Below are 20547 nucleotides of genomic sequence, written 5' to 3' on the forward strand. Positions count from 1 at the left end.
AGTTTGGTGGGTTTAAACTATCCCACCCGAACACAATTAAAAAATAAGTTCGAAAAGGATAATAAAGGGGTGGTAATAGCATCACGAGTAAATAAGGTAAAACTTATATAGTTTCTCTCAGTGGACCATTATAGGGTCAAGGCCTAAGCAAATATGAAAACTTTTTAAGTACGTTTTTGGTATTGCCTTTTGTAAAGGTCATATGTGCTTTTCTTTTAAAAAAAAATTGTGGTGTTTTGTTAATTTTGAAATATAAATTTTTTGAGCTCTCTAAAAACTATTGTCTTTATTATTAAAAGTTCAAATTAATAGTAAAGACAAAATAGCTTCTCATTTTTATATATAATGTTAAAAATAAACGTACATAATTTTATTAATTTCATATACGTGTGTGTGTATAAAGTTGTTGACGAACACAGCATAAGTTGTTTTTTTTTTTTTAATTTTTTGCTTTTTTTGAATTATTGGACTTGCTGTTGCCGGGTGCCTTCTGTCTTTATTTCGGTGTTGCTCTTTTTTGTTCCTGGAAATGAAATTCTATGTTTTATATGTACACTATTATTTTTCATTTGACATTCTTTTTATCTTTGCTTTATATGTGCATTGTTTTTTTTTATGTAATAATAATTGATACCGTTTGTCTAGAACTATATATTTGGAAGACTATATTATTGTTGTGGAGTAATTTTTACTTTCCTCCCCTAAACTTTGGGCTTTCTGCACTTAGATGACCAAGATCCATTTATTAGTAGTAAAGACTCCCCTATGGAATGCAAACGGTAGTTCTCATATGGTTAGTTATGGGCAATTTGGTAATCTAATTTGACAAGCATAACTTTTGCGCATTTTGATTGACATGAGCACAGTGAATTGTCAAATCATTACGAAAAAATCGTGTCTTGTAAATATTCATATAAATAAAAAATTGTAAAAAAATTCAAAGCTTAGATCTTCCTCTCTTTTCTCTCAAATTGAGTGTTTCTCTTTCATGAAGCTTAGCTGAGAGCTCTGTTTAGGAGGTTAAAAAAATCTTTATTTCTAACAAAGCAGTATCTATTACTTGTCTAAAGTGAAGAAGAAATATCAAACCTACATCATGTACCGCTCTGAATTTCACCGATACCCGAAAGACTTGAATCACTATGTTGAAACTAATAATAGGTTAGTTTTGAACAAAGCTTTTTTTTTTTTTTTTGGGCTCCATTTAGAGTGTATTGATACTATGTGAGTTGTTTGTAAATGTCAAGTGGATGCTTCATTCTTTATTTATTGACACAACTTTGATAATGTTTATGGAATTGTGAAATATAAAATTGAGAAAAAAATTTCCAACATAAAAATTTTCCAATATGTGCCATTTTGGGTATTTTGCAAGCATATGGTTTCAACTTATATGGTAGATTGTGCATTCGATTTATGCCATGTAATATTCATGATGTACTTTTTTAATTGAGTTTTAATAGGCATGAAAAATGTAGGAAAGTATAAACAAATTTTTTTGGTCTTAATGACAGTTATACAAAGCTGAAAAATTGAAGTTTAAAACACTTAATGACAGTTATACAAAGCTGAAAAATTGAAGTTTAAAACACTTAATGATAATTGTTTTTAATTGCATAATGTAAGATATGCCTCAATAGTCTTAAATTAGATAATTGATATAATGTTATTCCGACAACTTGAAATGTTTTCATATAGAATGATAAGTCTCTTTAAGTTAGTTAGATGGTGTTGAATCTGTATAGTTCTGTTATGTACTAAATTTGTTGGCATCTAATAGATGATATGCTGCATTTTTGTGTTATTACCAATCACCTACACTTTGCATTTTCTATTTACTAAATTTTAACTTTTTCTTTAACATTGATTTCCATTAACTTGACTCCTCCATTTCATACTACCTTTATTATATCTATTCTTCTTGTTGGTTACTACACTTGAGCCCTCTGAATCCATGTTGTTGAGATTGAAAGATTGACAGAAATGTAGTTGAGCTTGCAAAGTGTTGAGAGGAAGTAGTGATGCTTGTAAACAAGGCTATGTATTTAAGCCTTTAAATAGGTAAATATGTGGCAATGTGACCGTTGGGATCCAACGATCAAATTGCAATCGTGAGTATTTCTTTTAACTTGACTTAAACTTTTGACCTTTTTAAATGAGTATTTTGGTTGATGTAACTTATGATTAGGATTAGAATTATCATTTTATTTGTTGAGTGCAATTGTAAATAATCTAAATTTAAGGAGTATAATGGTAATATTATGGTTGTTATAATTTTCGCGCCCAATGTATGAGATGTGAAAGTTCTTGAAAATCCAACTGGGGCATTTCAATCTTTTTCAATTCAACTAACAGTCAAGCACAAAATTAATTGATGGTAAGGGGAGCTTTACTAATAAATGGATATTGGCCATCTAAGTGTAAAAAACCCAAAACTCAAGGGAGGAAAGTAAAAATTATCCTATTATTGTGTTTTAAATTTTGAACACGAAAGATATTATTGATTGATTTTTCTTATCAATCGATAGTTTGGTGTATTTTATTAAAATTGGATGATTACGGAGTTAAATCTTTTATATATTTTTATTGGTAATTTAATTTCTGAAAAATAGTTTTAGTAATATAAAACTAAACATACCAATAGTTTAAAACAATTTTTTTAATTGACAACTGAACACTATATTCCATTGGCCAACCAGATATCTTTATGCTAGTATGTAGGATGACTAGGATGAATATATATATATGCGAATATAATTCGGTGCAGAGAAAATAATGATTTCTAAAATTTTGACACTATATTCCATTGGTCAACAAAACCCTGTACATGTTGACCGTGCCCTAGTAATGGTCACAGTTTATTCGCAGTTGCTCAATTCCATAAAAAGTGACATGACCAGCTTGGGCATAAAATTATAATCGCGAGAAATCCAAATTTGACAGGATGAATTCCACAATGAATTTTTCCCTTTACCTTATCATCCCATATACATATAGATAGTCAAATCCACGTGTCTCTGTATTTACCTACGTTGGAATGTTTGATCAAAATTGAATCCCTATCTATTACTATCAGCCTATTTCTTCTCTTCATTTTTACTAATCAATATACTCTTTTAAAATACAAATTAACTACTTTCAATCGTTGAAATTTTAGATAACCCCCTCAATAATTCATCTAAATTAAAATTTACCATTTGGGAGTGTAACATACTATTTTAAAACTTGCGACGAGACGAATTAAATCTCAAAACTGTTATTGTTGTTATGTCTTGTGATCGAGTTGAAATTTCTATTTCTTTTCTAATTATTTTACTGTTTTAAATTATTTTTCTATTTTTTTATTTTTTTTGAGATTTTTATCTTTTTTTTAGATATCATATTTGGGTACCGTTTCTTTTATTTTTCATATTTAGACTAGGGAAATTTTGTTATAAAATAATATTTTGAATTTGTTTATTCTAGTATATTCTCGATATTTATCGTTAGTATAAAAAGCCTAAAATTTTAGTTTTAATTATTCAAACTTGTCAATAATATTTTCATGATTGAGAAAACCCATGAATGATGCATTACTTGAATGAAATCTCTTGGAATATTACTTGAAAATTGTTTGGAAAAACCCATATGTACCTTGAGATATATTTGATTTTGGGTTTGTTTACTTATCACGATGTTTAATTAGAATCAAACACGAAAATTTTGAGTTCATTATAATTTTACGCACACAATAAAGATAAGGCAACTTACAGGCCCTTGATGAGTTGGCTAGAGGTGGGCCCGGCCTAGTTTTGCCCATAACTTATGGTAAAGAAGCCTAAGTTTTGCATGTGGCAGTTAGTGATTGGTCAATTATGTTTGCTATACTAGTACACTATTTTGGCAACTAGCACACGAGCTTTAGCCTTTGGCTATATAAAAATGGGAAAGGAAAGGTTGAGATATTTGAGATTCTTGCTTTGCTTACACCGTATCTTCTTCAAAGTCAGAACATTTCACGTTCAAAATTTGACTCATAAAATTTCTCTGTGCAGGTCTTTGCAAAATTATAGACGTAAATATAATTTTAAGAACATTTCAATCTTAGAATTACATTAACATGTGCCCTAACTCACATGTTAAATAAGAGAAGAGATTATATTATCCATCTTATTAGATATTCGTCAAGATCTCGTTAATAACTTTTTATAACATTGATCTCCATTTCTAATTTTTTTTTTTAACAAAAAAAGGAAAAACTTATGAGCTTATTTTAGAGAGTAAGAAAGGTTAGAATAATTTAAAAAAAAAATTGAGTAACTTGTTTTTTAAGGATAAGGGTTGTGATTCCTTAACATATAACCTAAAGCGCACACTTAGAAATCACATTAGTAATGACATAACATTATACTAAAATAGTATCGTATTGACTATTGAGTGTAACTTTTAGGATGATGATGACATGTTAAGGTTCTCGTTTGGGATTGAGGTACTGTAGCTTTTAAGCTACAACTGTTGTGGAAAAAAAGTTGTAACTATCAAACAAAAATTAATAATATGCAGTAAATATAAATTTTAAATAATAATTTTGACAAAATTATTAAAGATACAATAATTTTTTCATTATATAAGTGAAAAATTATATCAACATAACTTACAAGCTATAACAATTAGTGTTTACCAAATACTTTAGTGCAACCTCAATCCTAAACGCACCATAATCATACCCAGCTCAAATTGCTATCCTCTGTTCCATTATTGTGTGTATAAAAAGAAATGAGACCCTACAAAAACGGAGGAGAAGCAGAGCAGCACAATACCAACAACAAAGTAGCAAAGCAACTAGCAGTAGCAAGCAATGAGGATTTTCATTTTAAATCCTTCCCTTTTCCTCTTATCCTGTCTTTTCTTTTCTCTATGCTACAGACCCACCATTGCTGCCAAAAAGGTAAGCATTTTAATCCTCTTACTCCCTCCATTATTAGTGATTTAAAAAAAAAAATTAGAAACTCTCTCTTTGCAGCCAATGTTGCTAATGATTTCATAATCTTTCTTGTATCTAGTCTTATGTTGTTTACTTAGGTGCGCACTCTCATGGACCTGAATTATCAGCTGTTGATCTACATCGAGTCACTGAGTCTCACTATGAGTTTCTTGGGTCATTTTTGCATGGGTAATGAATTTAAGTTCAAGAAAAATTGGTCATATGATATATCTATCTATTTGCACGTCTCTTATTCGCATCCAATTTGAGTGACATAATTGTTTCAACTTCATAAACAGTAATGACAATCCTGAAGATGCAATCTTTTACTCATACACTAGACACATCAATGGTTTTGCTGCAAAGCTAGATGATGCTGTAGCAGCTGAGATTGCAAGTGAGAAACCGAAACAGGGCTCCTCTGTTTCATCTCTGTTCTTGCATTTTTGTGTTGTTTCTTGATGAGTAACTGGCTTTTGGTTCTTTACATAATGCAGAACATCCAAAAGTTGTTTCGGTTTTCTTGAATCAAGGAAGAAAATTACACACAACACATTCATGGGAATTTCTTGGACTCGAGCGCAACGGCAGAGTTGAATCAAACTCAATCTGGAAGAAGGCAAGATATGGTGAAGATACCATTATTGGAAATCTTGATACTGGTGAGTTCTAGTTTTTGTTTTTTAGAAAAATAAAATAAAATTATTTGACCATTTTAGTTTACTATATAATTTTTTTATATTAATATAATTTATCTATACTACATGACAGCCACTAGATCTAACATATGGTATAATTATTAAATTAGAGTTCCGATTTTTTGACTCTATCCATGCGTGGAAAGAAAGATAATTCACCATAATATGACTGAGAAAATTGAAAACGATGTTTTGATTGTTAATAATTTGATACAGTATAAACTTGAAATTCATATGAACCATGTTTGTAGACAAACTCTCCTTTTTGACTAATCCAAGTTCACCAATGACAAAATTATTTGATTTAGTGGTTTCTAGATGTTTAATATATTCAACTTTAGACAACCACTTTCGGAAAAAATGATCGAGCTGTTGCAGAATAAAGAATTCTTCTCCTTATGTAACTTGAAATTAAATTCTTACTTTTTAGGTTTGCATCAGAGCCAAGACCCTGTGCAAACTCTAATTTATCAACTTAAGCTGTTGGGTCTAATGGTTTCTTTAATCCATAGTGGGAACTTACATGATTGATTTCTTGTTGGAAAAATGGTCCAGATACATATATGTTATTATGAAACACTATATGATATCAGGTGTGCCAATTTATTATTTCTTTCTCTTTCACTATCAAGTTTGACATTCTGTTATAGGAATCACTTTTGCTTCAATGGGGATTATTGTGTTGTGTTAGGTGTCTGGCCTGAATCAAAAAGCTTTAGTGATGAAGGCTTGGGACCGATTCCATCAAAGTGGAAAGGAATTTGTGAAAATGACAAAGATGCGAAGTTTCTTTGCAACAGGTTTTTCTCATTCATTCCTATACGTTTCCATGCTTATGCACTAGTGCTTTTCTTGTTGAAACCTTTTGTCCATTCCATGAATGGATAAGAATTATTCTCAAAACCCTTTTTGCATCTTTATTGAATTTGAATCCTCACCCTTTAATACCCCTTTTGTCAATGGGGTTAATTTTTATGTTAAAAATTTCTCAAATAGTAGCTTTCATCAATTTGCATTGTAATTGGTCCCCAACACTTTGTTTATGGAATCAATTAAGATTAAACTCTCATAATGAAGGATCTTAAATCTCCTTTCTCTGCGGGTAGGAGTGGTACCACAAAACAAATTCATTTGAAAATTTCTCATAAAGCTGAAGCTTACTTTGATAACATAAATGATCACTATTCATTCTTCCTACAAAAAAAGCAATGAATACAAGATTAAAATAATAATAATAGTAATTAGCACATCTATCTTGCTGCTTTGACAAGTCTAATAGTTTAGTTGTAAAAAAATAATAGTAATTAGCACATCTATCTTGCTGCTTTGACAAGTCTAATATTTTAGTTGTGGAAAGTCAATCCCTTGTTTTTTAATCCGTCGGTTGAGGATAAATCTTAATTTTATGAATTCAATGCAAATCTCACATACTATTGACTTGGATTCAGTTCTAGCTGGCATGATTAATTATGATTTAATCAAAGCATCGTCAATTTCACTATTTTATATGCAAGTTGAGATACCAGGCAGAATTGTTCATGTTTCTACTGTAAATTGACTAAAATATTACAGGTCATTTGGGGATTGAAAATTGTAATTTAATTTTATTGGTGTGTGCCCTGAAGGAAGCTAATAGGAGCAAGATACTTCAACAAAGGCTACGCAGCTGCTGTTGGACCACTCAACTCTTCCTTTGATACTCCGCGCGACAAAGATGGCCATGGAACACACACATTGTCAACAGCTGGCGGTAACTTCGTAGCCAAGGCAAGTGTTTTCGGCTTGGGCAAAGGAACAGCAAAAGGAGGATCACCGAAAGCCAGAGTAGCAGCTTACAAAGTTTGCTGGCCGCCTGTGACGGGGAACGAATGCTATGATGCCGATATATTGGCAGCCTTTGATATGGCCATTCACGATGGCGTTGATGTGTTGTCTGTTTCTCTCGGTGGCGGGCCCTCCAAATTTTTCAATGACAGCACTGCAATTGGTTCTTTTCATGCTGTTAAGCATGGAATGGTTGTCATTTGTTCTGCGGGTAATTCTGGTCCTACTGATAGCACTGTGTCAAATATTGCGCCTTGGCAAATCACAGTTGGCGCTAGCACAATGGATAGAGATTTTCCGAGCTATGTTGTAGTTAGCAATAACAAACGCTACAAGGTTAATGACTTTCCTTTTTTTTCGATGCTTGAAATTAATCTTTGAGCATATTTTAAAGAACGTGAACTTATATATTAACATACTTTGACTCTGAAGGGGCAAAGCTTATCATCTAAAGGCTTACCGCGCAACAAGTTATTCCCACTAATCAGCGCAGCAGATGCTAAAGCAGCTAATGCATCAACTGAAGTCGCGTGAGAACATAATAATTTTAACTACATTGGTATCTTATGTAGCATGTAAAAAGATGTGGATTAACTACCTAATTATTTCACATTGCAGCCTACTATGCGAGGCAGGAACACTTGATCCTAAGAAGGTGAAAGGAAAGATCTTGGTATGCCTTCGCGGAGATAATGCGAGGATAGATAAGGGACAGCAAGCGCTCTTGGCTGGTGCTGTAGGCATGGTTCTTGCAAACGCCCTAGAAAATGGGAATGAGCTATTAGCCGATCCTCATCTCCTTCCTGCTTCACATGTCAACTACACCGATGGCGCTGATTTATTTAGATATGTCAATTCAACCAAGTAAGATGGCAGAATTTCTCAGCATTTCATTCGCTTCCGGGGGACAACTGTTACTATAATTTGATTTCTATTTCGAACAGGCGTCCTGTTGGTTACCTTACCCGTGCAACCACAGAACTCGGATTAAAGCCAGCTCCAATCATGGCAGCCTTTTCATCAAAAGGACCAAGCTCTATTGCCCCAGAGATCCTTAAGGTACTATAATATCAATGGCAAATAAAATTTCTTCAAACTTTTGTGTCATTTAAATTAAATAACTCGTTACCATAATTTTATGTACAGCCTGATATCACTGCACCAGGAGTGACAATTATAGCTGCCTATACTGAAGCAGCAGGGCCAACAAATGAAGATTACGACAGGCGTCGGATTCCATTTAACGCTCTCTCAGGAACTTCAATGTCATGTCCTCATGTTTCTGGCATTGTTGGTCTACTCAAAACTCTCCACCCTGAATGGAGTCCTGCAGCAATTAAATCAGCCATCATGACCACAGGTACATGAAAACCAGTCCCTTAGTGATCACATGATGCTTGGTTTCAGCTTCAAGTGCCGAAAACTCGATTTTGATCCCTTGCTTTGCCCTCTGTTTCACAGCATCAATACAAGATAATAATAAGGGACAAATTCTAAATGCTTCGTCTTACAAAGCAACACCTTTTAGCTATGGAGCAGGGCATATACAACCAAACCTTGCAATGGATCCTGGGTTGGTTTACGACTTAACTGAGAATGATTACTTGAATTTTCTTTGTGCTTTGGGATACAACAAGACACAAATTGCACTCTTCTCAGACAAGACCTATAGATGCCCCGAGTATGTTAGTACAGCCAACTTCAACTACCCTTCAATCACAGTCCCCAAACTCTCCGGCTCAATCATAGTGTCACGAACAGTAAGGAATGTTGGTTCTCCGGGAACTTACATAGCTCGTGTCAGAAATCCGAAAGGAATCTCAGTATCTGTTGAACCGAGGAGCTTGAAGTTCTTAAGGGTTGGAGAAGAGAAGAATTTCAAAGTCACCATTAAGTTTAGAAAGGTCAGAGCTGCAACTAAGGACTATGTATTTGGGGACTTGGTATGGGCAGATGATAAACAACACCAAGTAAGGAGTCCCATAGTGGTGAACCCTGCCTAAGAGCTGGACTAAGCCTTTAATTTCTCTGATAATGGCTATAAGAAAGCCTTATTAATGTTTTATTTCCATTCTTCAGCTATGTTGCTGACTTGCTATGTTTCTGTTATGCTAATTAATTACAATAATTAATGGTTAGCAAAAGAGAAAAATCTAGTTGACAAAAGTAACTTCTTTCCCTCCGGATTCATGGCCAGTAGTTCATATACATAACTTGTTCACTAGTAGACAGTTCAAAGAAGATTATATATTGCTATTTAATTCACAAGGAAAAATTACACTGATTACAACCACTACATAAAATAAAACTAGCACGGAAGAATAGTAAATAAGAGACCCTTCTGAAAAAATAAACAGATGGAAGACAAGAAGAAAGCCCATATGATTCTTCAAGATACTGGGGATTTAATGTTGCTTGTTCTCAGCTTCATCAGAACAACATTCAACATTGAGCACCAAGCCTCTTTTAAATTCCACATAAGGATATGCTATAGGTTGATCCTCATCTTGATTCCTCCATCTATAGAATCAAAAACAAAAGGCCAAACATTAATCAATAGGTCAATCACTCAATGTATGCTTTTATCTGTAGTTTTGTCTGATAAAATCACTAGTTTGTAAATAAAAGTCGAAATTTAATAAACACTTTAATTGTTTGAGCTTTCAGAGTTAGAAGAAGCACGACAATCCCGAAAATATCCACAGTTTGACTAAAACTAAATCAAACTTATATAAATTTTGTTAATAAATATGATTTATAGATTTATAGTAGAATAAATTACCTGAAATTCTGTACTAGATGGTGAAGGAAGAATGCAACTTCAACCTTGGCAAGTTCAGACCCTGGACAGCATCTAGACCCACCACCAAAGGGTGTGAATTTCTTGCATGTTTGATCTTGATTCTGCATATAAATATTGTGCAAAACAAAATTATTTCAATTATGTCATGTTTGATGATCAAAAGCTACCAATTATACCTCCCATCTCCAAGGATGAAACTGGAAAGCATTTGCATGTAGAGATGGGTCTAAATGAACAGCAGTGAAAACAGGAAGCACTTTCCAACCAGAAGGAATCAAGTAATCTGCATAAAGAATATAAAAATTATATAAAGTAGCTAATCTTTTCATTATAAGACACTAAAAGTAAAAACAAACCCATAAAGTTCATGCATGCATGACTATGTGTAAAGCATGATTTGCAAATTATAATATTTGAACAAATTTGTCTACCTCTATATTTGACATCTTTCAGAGCCTTTCGGTGCACAAATTTTACTACATTACCGTATCTTAGAGCTTCATTGATCACCTACAATAAAACAATTCAAAAAAAGGATCGATAATGAATTAATAAATGTACTTAAGAAAATAAAAATATATAAATTCTCTTACATTTTGAGTAAAATCCATTTTCTTGTAGTCTTCCCAATTCAAATGCTCATTATTCTGCTTCATGCTTCTTATAGTTTGATGCTCAAGCTACAGTGTTAAAATAAATAGGGTAAATTACAAAGTTGAGGGAGTACTGCATGGATGATGCTTGTGATTAATTTTCACACACATATATAGAAAATTAATTAATTTATATTACCTTTAGTTGTTCTAATGCAGTGGGTAACTGGCCAAGAAAATGAACCACCAAGGCCATTAAGAGAGAGGTAGTTTCATAGCCACCCAATAGAGAATCCAAAACAAAGCTCACTTTTTCATCCTCAGATAGGGTATCAACACAAAGAAGTATCTCAAGAAAATCACTATTCTTTTTTTCAGAATTATCAGCAGTATTATTATTACTACTTCTTCGTCTTCTTTTCTCTATAATTGCTTTAACAGTTGAAGATATTCTTCTTCTAGCCTGTAAAGATAGTCAAAAAGAAGTTGCTCACATGCCTTAATCTTTTTGCAACACAAAAAGAATAATAATATAATAATAATGATGATGATGATAATAATAATAATTGATGTCACCTTAACAGCTCTTGCATATGGAGTGCCAGGAATATAAAGTGGAAGAGATATAAGTCCTTTCATAAAAGTTAAGAAATCTTCAAGAATTTTTGTGGTCTCTGGCTCTTCTGGTGTTAAACCTAGCACTTGCTTCACTATTACATTGAATGTGAACTGTAAAACAAAAAATATTCAGAATTTATATATGCATGACCATTAACGTTTATAACTTCAGATTAATTATTAATTTAAAAATAACTGTACCTTTCTGGCCTCTTCACAGAAGATGACTTGAGGCTTATCTTTCCAAGAGTCCAATATCTGAATTGCAAAATTTTCAATGTCATTGAGAAACTCAGGCTTTGATTTGGTGATGGTGACTAGAGAAAGAGCAGCGTTTCTGAGCCTTCTGTGAGTGTCACCAACAGCGACAAGCATGGAGAGGTTGCCAAGGATGCCAGGAATTGTCTTTGGGTAGCTGCATTGAAACAACTTGCCTTCATTTTGTAGTATGAAATAATTCAGCTCCGCATCACATGATACCACTGTGGGAGTGAAGAACAAATGAGACTTGAACACTTTCCCATACCTGAAAATTCAAAAATAACCAAATTTTTATTATTTATTTTACTTAGAGCAAGAATTGGAAAATTTATAGATACACATCATACACTCAGTTTACCTAGAGCAATGGTCTTGAAGAAATGTGCCAAGAGAATTTGAAGAATGAGGCTTTAAGAAGCTAAGGGTTTCTCCAAGTAATGGCAGACCAAAAGTTCCCTTAGGGACATGGCTAAGTCTCAAGAACAAGGGCAAGTTGTGGTTCAAGATTATGAGACCCAAAACAAAAGCAAGAAGCATAGAAACCAAAAGAAGAAGCCAAAATGAAACAAATTCAGCCATGGAAGATAAAAAGAAATTAAAACACAATAAGCAATTAATTTTTTAAGAGAGACTTTTGGGAAGCAAACGTATGGCCTCCAGTTGCTATATATAAAGAAAGGTGATGAGAAAGCAAGCAGGCTTTTTCAATTACATTTACAGTCATTGAAATTTTTACTTTTATCAGAGCATAGGAAATGTAATCCTACATAGCTAGACTAGCATCTAGAGCCACTGTTAAACAGCACTAGGGTTTCAGAAAAAGAAAAGAAAAAATTATCATAATAATTATTATTAATTATCAAACAATTAAATGTATTTATTTCATAGTTGGGTTGTAAATGAGGTGTACTTGAGCTCGTGTGAGCTTGTAGAAAGTATAATCATGGCCGTCGGATCGTGCTTTCATGATGAATCATGAAAAAAGCGGATTTTTTTGATGAATTTATATATTAGTTTTACGTTCAAATTTTTTTATTTGATTCCTTTCAGCTGCTAAGCAAAGTACATTGAAGTAGATTGACCGACCGACCCATGCAGGCACATGGACACAACCAATACTGATCATGCAGCTTTTATTACTTCATACTTATTTTTTATTCATTCCCCTTTTTTTTCTGCCCAAATGAGTTTTATGATTTTATATTTATATATATAGTCGCGTCCTGCATGATGCAAATTAATTAATATTGCAAATACGTACGTAACTTGTAGAATTTTGCAATTGCGTCCACGAGAAAGAGATTTTCCTTTTCTCGAAAAGTAAAAAGTTCAGTCAAACAAAGTGCCACTTTTGGTTTCATATTTTAATTAGAATAATTGTTTATAAAATTCTCGATGTTATTCCAGGATTATTCATTACATATTGAGTCAAATTACAAATATCTAATTTACTGGATTATAAGATTACTTCGAATTTAAATTAACTGGACTATTAAATAACGACAGGTACCTTTTGAGTAATTTAAAACATATAAGAATTAACCGGATAATTAAACCAAACTTTAATGACTAAAAGATGAATCTTTATTCTTACCAAATGTAGATGTCATAATAATCAATTCATATCAGTACCTTTAATCGGTATATAGTCTAAATTCTTAATGTCATAATTAATCATAATAATGTTCATTGGTAGAATGGCCTTGATTTAAAAGTATCTTCATATGATTTTCTATCAAATCAGCAAAAGTGTGGTTGGGGTACTCTTATATGCAAGTTTAGAAATACATTCAGCACGTTTAATTTGGAACCGGAAATCCAATCTACGCCGTAAGACAAGAATCAATCAAATATCTTGCAGGTCGTGGCATGCCCCCAACGGTTTCATCATGACAGTGTATGATCCAATTTGGTGTTTCATTTTTTTTTTTCTTTTTTGGTTTTAACTCAAAGCACCCAAGTTGAACTAAATCCCTTCCCGCCGAAATAAGGTAGTGATGACCATGCTCGTAGCATTGACTTAAAGGTAAAAGCCCCCCTCCCTCTGTATTATAGTGTAATGTAAATGATCGTTTAGATTTTATATTTTGACTTAAATACTTGTATAATCTTTATATTTTAAAAAATATCTCGAGACATCTTTATTGTTAAATAAATTAAATTAATGTTATTTTTTTCTTACCTTTTACAATAATGCTCTTTTAACAATATCCTTACCTTTTTGAGGATATTAACAAAAAGAAAAAAATGTTGATTTATTAAATTATTCTTAGAAGTAACATAAAAATTTCCACAAAATTTTATATTATTATTTTGCTTTTAGGATTAATTTGGTAAATTAATTTTCTATAAAATAACTACTAATAAAATTGTTGCAATGATATTAAATATTGCTTTAAGTTGATTGATATTAATTCATTTATAAATAAATTACTAACAAGATGATTATACGGGTACAAAAAAATTAGTTCCTTCATATTGATATTAATTTATTGGTTAATTTACTAATAAATAATTATTAGTTAATCTATTAATTAAAATTTTTAAATAAATTAATTAATGTTATTGTTATAGTAATAATAATATAATATATTTAATTGTAAAAGTGTTTTGAAGTACTTTCATAAAGAGGTTAAACGAAGTAAAAATATATGAATTAAATAACCATTTATCTATATTCTTATATATGATATCAAAGTACTTATTTTAGAAGCAGCTTAAAAGATTCGCATATCATGTTCCTATTAACTTCTTTTTTGCATTTTTATTTGAACTTAAATATGATCGTCACACTTGATCCTCATGTCATTAATTTAGGTACTAAATTAACGCATTGACCATTAAATAAGAAGAAAAGTGTGTTTCGATATTTCCCTATCATTTTCCTCGCACTTGGTGCAGCTTTCTTTGACTAATCTGCTTGGCTTGAAACTCCTTTGTCTCATTACAAGAAAAGAGCAAAATAACAATAATGGAGAAAATAAAGTCTCACCAAAAGAAAGCAAGTGGATGCACGTATTCAATTATTATTACCGTGCAATATCTCATGTTGGTCCAACTTTCGATCGATTGAGTATCAAGTTTTGCACTAAAGTAGAAGTAGCAATTCCTTTCAGACAAAGCAGCGCAACCAAAAAAAAAAAAAAAAAAAAGAGGAGGGGGGGGGGGGGGTAGAAGTAACAATTATGCATTAGATTCGTGGACAAACAAAATGAATATCTTACGATAAAATATAATAATAAACGTATCACTAAATAATAATGTTGTATTAATCACACGTACGAATAAAGGAAATCGACTGGCTATGATAACATGCATGCAACTGAATAATTTGTTTATTTTTGTGTATATTAGATATATATGTACAGTGGTAATGATTTTTTTGTATAGATAGAACAACGATACACTAATAAGAAGAAGATGTCAATACATACAGGGATACAAGACATAGGGTGACTGGATATGAATTTATGCTAATTTATATGATGACGATTCTAGAATTCTCGCAATAGTTTGCACGAAGTATTTCGGAAATTTAATTTACAGAAACGAAAATTATATTTAACTAAGTTAAATGGCGCTGGCGCACCAACTTTAACTTATTTATATGTAGTCATAAAAGAATATTTTAGATAATAATACCCTCAAATATAATGATAGACTAGCCGTATCTATGACCATAATCGATACGTGCGGTTGACGGCGTCATTGACGCTGTCTTGCCTATGGGCATCATTGTCAAAGTGATCCAAGTTAGCTTCTGCTTTAAGATAAAATTAATCATAATTTTGGACCGTTTTAGTAAATTTCTCAAGCACGAATGACCAATATATTTACCTAAACGTTGGTGGGTAGATAAATCTATGTAAACTTTAGGTACTAAATTGAAAGGACCCAACAGACTTGAAGCTTGAAGCTATTATCTTTCAAATATGATCCAAGTCTGGGAAATACAGTACTCACTCGATTCAGAGAGGGTGGGGCTAGTGATTATGATGTTTGTGATGAATGTCCCGAAGAAAAAAAAAAAGATTGAAGAGAGAGAGAGAGAGACGGAGAGGGAGAAATATAGGATGGGCGCACCATATTATCTGTGTATTTATTTGTTAATATTTTGTTACATTTACACTAATTCAGAATTGACCAATAATAATAATAATAAAGAAAAAGCATTTAACACACATGACATTCACACATTAATTAATTAGACGATCCATTGTTACCACTGATGTCTTATCTAAGTTTTCCTCCAGAAGAAGAAGATGATATTGATTTGAATGACTTGGCTCTTACGGGAGATGATATTCCATTTTCCACCGATTCAGTCAAAGCACAATTTGCAATATATTCTTCTTGGGCTCCTCGATATTATTACTTCCCTAGGGACCATTAGTTTTTCTTCTTTATATCATTTTCCCTCGTGTGGGTACCAAATTTAACCCTAATGCGCTGTAAACTTCTTTACATATATAATTATCAATCATTGAAGTCGAGATCGACTCCAAGATTTATCATCTCTGTACGTATTCCATCTTACTCATGATATTTTCGGTTTGAAATATTGCATACCCATTTGCTGATTTGCTCATGATATTGGTTTGAAAAATCAATTAAAAATCTTAAATTGGAGTAAATTTTCAAATTTGAGATCTTCCTCAGATTCTGAAAATAGTAAATTTTCAAATTTGAGATCTTTCTCAGATTCTAAAAATACCCATTTTGGTCCATTTATGCTTGTCTTCATTCATGAGAAGCTTTGCATCAGTGTCAGTGTGTCTGATAATCACATAGTTCGAGATAGCACGGGGAGATGTCAGTTGGACCAAAACTCTTGTTCTTATTTTTAATGTCTTTGACTCATTTGCCTCGAATTGTCTCTTTTCTCTCTTATCTTTTTCTTTGTATTGATTGATTAAGTAGTTGAACTGTTGAAAACTTGAAGGTCTAATTAACTCTCTCGTTGTGTGCGATAAATATTTATTTTCTTCTTTTAAAATTTCCTTGATTAAATTTCAATTTTCATAAAGTATTACAAAACCCAATTTCAATGTTGATAAATATTTATGCTCTGACAAAAGAGTCCACAATTGAAAATTTAATAAATCTCAACTCTGTCTCAAAAGTCTACAATTTATATTATATGTTCATGCTGCTCTGCATTAGTAACTTAATACTCTTTATAAAGTATAACAAAATATGGTTATTGTTGCTCATTGAGTCAATTTCGTAACAATACTTTATATAGCTAAAAATTTTTGAGCGAGAATTTTGATCGTCAAAATAAATCATTTTCATATTTATCTTTTTTTCACATGTTTGAATCCAAATCTTAAACCTTTTTGTTTTTTGTCTTTTTAGTTTTTAGCTACCTGCAAGATAAACCACCCTTCCGTAAAGCTCTCTCCTTATTTCATATTCTCTTGTTCAAAAAGATTTTCCATGCGTTATTCATTTTGCTTATTGTTTGTTTATGAACACTTTTAGCTAAAGTCATGCATTGATGATGATCACATCCATGAGACTTGATGCTAGTATATCGTTGGCCACAAGATACCCAAATGAGCAAAAGTTGCCCTCACATTAGCCAAGATCACATGCCACATAGAAATATCACTAGCTTGTCGCTAGCTAGCAAGTAGCAACAATGCCCTAGCTTGGTCAAATTAACTTAGGTTTAGCTAGCTAGGTACAAGCCTAAGTACAATATCGCTTTCATGTTTCACAAATTTATACTGCCCTACACGTCGTCAAAGAAGTTTGAGGTACTCCCACTGTCACGCGTCTCTATGATTCTTTATTCGGTGATTCAAATCATGGAACCCCGCGCATTTTTAAAGAGTGGATTGAGACTTTTTTTTTCCCCCTTTAATAATACAATCACACAATTCTATCTGCTATTATCGCAGACAATTATTGGTACTGCAATTACACAATTAGTTAGGATTATTAGTTTATGTTAAATTCTTATGAAATAATGTCCAAACTGCCTATTAATTAGGTAGGACTATTAATTTATATTAAATCTTTATGAAGTACTTTTTAAATTGTTTATTCTCTTTAATATTTGAGATTTATATAGTCCACTTATAAATTTTTGTACAACTAATTAGGACTAATAGTTTATATTAAATTCTTATAAAGTACTGTCTAGACTGCCTATCCTTTTTAATATTTGAGAGATATCAGTTTCACTCATAATTTTTTATAATAAAAACTACGTGACCTCCACTTAACTATTCTTAATTGAAGGAAAAAGTTGAATTCACTAGGACTTGAACCACTTGCCCTTGTGAACGTGAGACCAGCATTCCACCAAATGTAAGAGTGGACTCAGACTAAAGCGTTGCCTTAACAACAAACAAGACATTGTGTTAAATTATAGCTAAACAATTTAATTAAATTGCATGGGCCTTTAAATACTCAAAAACTATTACTTGAAAATAATATCAAAAGAGGATAATACGCACGTATATATATTCCGAATGAATGAGTGGGACTATTTGTATTGTAAATAATGTTTTGCACACTCTAATTCTAATAAAATTTAATATTATTAGAGTAATTTACTACAAAACTTAGTTTAATTAAACCAAATGAAATGATTCTTAACAGTTAATACCCATTTTACATAAACTGTAGCTTATCTTGATAAAATGTAGACATAAAAGCAATCAACTCAATAATTCAATAATAAATCTAAAAGATTTTAAGTTGGTTTCTTAATATAAAAAATAAAAAACAAATATTGTAAAACAATCACCCATACCGTCCAACCATCTGAGAAATACGAATATTGGTAAGAGAGAAGGAGAGTTATTTACATGGTGAATAAAATTCTTAAAGTTTTAAAGAATTTTGAATATAAAAATTTAGAAAGCAATGAAATATCTTTTTTGAGATGATTTTACATTATATATGCATGGTGTGCAAAGTTTTTTTTTTTTTAAAAAAAAAGATTTATTGAGGATACTTTTTAGATCCTATTGAACATACATAGTAAAAATTAAATAGTTTAAATTTAATAAATGAGTATTTTAAATATTAAATCGTTCGAAATATTATCTACAGTATAAATAACTACTCCCCAAATTAATTAAGAACATCATTTGCTTGCACTTCAATTCACTTAACAAGGACCACTAGAGCTTAGCTTGAACCATGGCTATATAGTTCCGGCTTCCACAAAATCCCCAGAGACATCAATGCCATTAGTGCCACCCCATCATTGCCACCCCCATTAATACGCAGTGCTCTCTTCTAGGAGCTGGTGAACATATATAATTAATTGATTGCTATTTTGAAATAATAATATAGATATTGCAAAAGCTGCAAATTAATTCATTATATTGTTTAGTTTTTGGACTAAGATTTTTTTTTTATTTGACTTCTTTAACATTTTTAAGAATCTTATATTATATTATGTGTTTATTATTGATGGCATATGAAGATTATTTTTTAATTTATTAATCATCAGGTACTTACGTATAATTTTACTCAGTTAAAGTTCTGATTATAAAAAAATATTAATCCGTAATTTCTATGTAAGATCTCTTTTGTTCAATACTTATCAAATAGTGTCATAATCGTCTTATTAAAAAATATATAGAAAGAATCATGGCTGACCACAGTGAATATTAATTATTGAATGAATGTAGAGTTATTAAGTCAAAGAGCAAGTTTGCCCACCCCTACTTTTTGCTCCCTCTTTTTTTTTTTTGTTGGGTTCAAGAAAAATAATATATTAAAACAAAGTCAAAGAGCAAGTTTAATAATATTTTATGCCAATGATTAATTGCTATATTACTATAATTAATTAATAACAATCACGCCACCTTACTATTTTATAAAGATCGCTTTTGAAGATTGATATGGAGTGACTTTGGATTCCATGATTTGGAATTATGGGAATCGCCACCCATGCCATGCCATGCATGCACCCATGAAACTCAATATAAATGCTTGCATGCATCGATCATTCTCAGTATGCATGATCACAAAAGCGGCAATAAATTAAGAACCAACTATTATAAATATGTAGGGAGAAGGTTTTCAATTAAATTATTTCGAACCAAATTAAAAATTTAGAGATCATTATGACAGAGACACACACACACCGACACATACTATGGCATTTGATTATTCTCCTTCTACGTGTCATTATTTTTCTATATAATCTGAGTCGTCGGGCAATTGTGAAGGAGAATGTATAAGAGAGAAAAAAAAAAATTACTGAAATGCTTTTTATGTTCTTTATGTGCTTCCTAAATAGTTAATAAACCGTAGTAATTTCTTATTAATTATTGTACATTAATGTTGATTAGCGAAAGAAATAAATCTTGATTCTTTTGTGGTTTCTTGATTATTAGGATGCTCGCTCACTGCTGCCGCTTGGTAAAAGTGAAGATGGAATTAGAATGCCAGACAATCTGATGTGAGTGGTGATTACACGTGCAACGCATGTGGTCCCCGGTGACCAAAGAACCCATTATCAATTTGTTTTTTTTTTTTTTTACTTTTTGTGGGGGTAGGGGGACAAAGAATCAATAATTCGGAGTCACTCACCCGTGCGTGTGGTTAAAAGAGAAGGTGATTTCTGGTTGGAGATGGGATCCATTGATCATATAAAGTTGAGAGTACTCACCATCCTTCTATTATTTTGCTTCTGTTCACCTTCTTTATCTTTTCCTTTTGAGCTCTTTTAGCTAACTCATGTAATTAATGGGTATGATTGGTTTTAGCATGTGGGGTGTACGATTCTATTTTTCTCACAATGAAAAAGTATGGCGA

General features: G+C 31.8%; 2 protein-coding genes across 3 annotated transcripts; one reads left to right on the forward strand and one right to left on the reverse strand.

The window, feature by feature from the left end:
• Window positions 1-4761: 4761 nt before the first annotated feature.
• On the forward strand, window positions 4762-9663 carry LOC102625972 (subtilisin-like protease SBT5.3). Of its 2 annotated transcripts, XM_006469334.4 has the most exons (11): window positions 4762-4927; window positions 5043-5152; window positions 5263-5360; window positions 5461-5625; window positions 6353-6461; window positions 7287-7821; window positions 7918-8015; window positions 8104-8349; window positions 8430-8544; window positions 8632-8845; window positions 8947-9663. In XM_006469334.4, exons 1-11 carry the CDS (start codon window positions 4838-4840, stop codon window positions 9486-9488), a joined length of 2322 nt encoding a protein of 773 aa, XP_006469397.1. In that variant the 5' UTR covers window positions 4762-4837; the 3' UTR covers window positions 9489-9663. The 2 variants fall into 2 exon arrangements, with proteins under 2 accessions (XP_006469397.1, XP_006469398.1); XM_006469335.4 differs by lacking the exons at window positions 4762-4927; window positions 5043-5152; window positions 5263-5360; window positions 5461-5625 and adding an exon at window positions 6098-6254.
• Window positions 9664-9710: 47 nt separating this feature from the next.
• Window positions 9711-12417, reverse strand: LOC102625685 (cytochrome P450 724B1-like). The gene is made up of 9 exons (XM_006469333.4): window positions 12119-12417; window positions 11701-12025; window positions 11458-11610; window positions 11081-11344; window positions 10882-10968; window positions 10720-10798; window positions 10465-10571; window positions 10268-10389; window positions 9711-10005 (listed from the first exon to the last, which is right to left on the reverse strand). Exons 1-9 carry the CDS (start codon window positions 12337-12339, stop codon window positions 9891-9893), a joined length of 1473 nt encoding a protein of 490 aa, XP_006469396.2. The 5' UTR covers window positions 12340-12417; the 3' UTR covers window positions 9711-9890.
• Between the last annotated feature and the right edge of the window lie 8130 nt (window positions 12418-20547).

This window comes from Citrus sinensis, chromosome 2 (assembly GCF_022201045.2).
Source record: "Citrus sinensis cultivar Valencia sweet orange chromosome 2, DVS_A1.0, whole genome shotgun sequence".
NCBI classification, from domain to species: domain Eukaryota; kingdom Viridiplantae; phylum Streptophyta; class Magnoliopsida; order Sapindales; family Rutaceae; genus Citrus; species Citrus sinensis.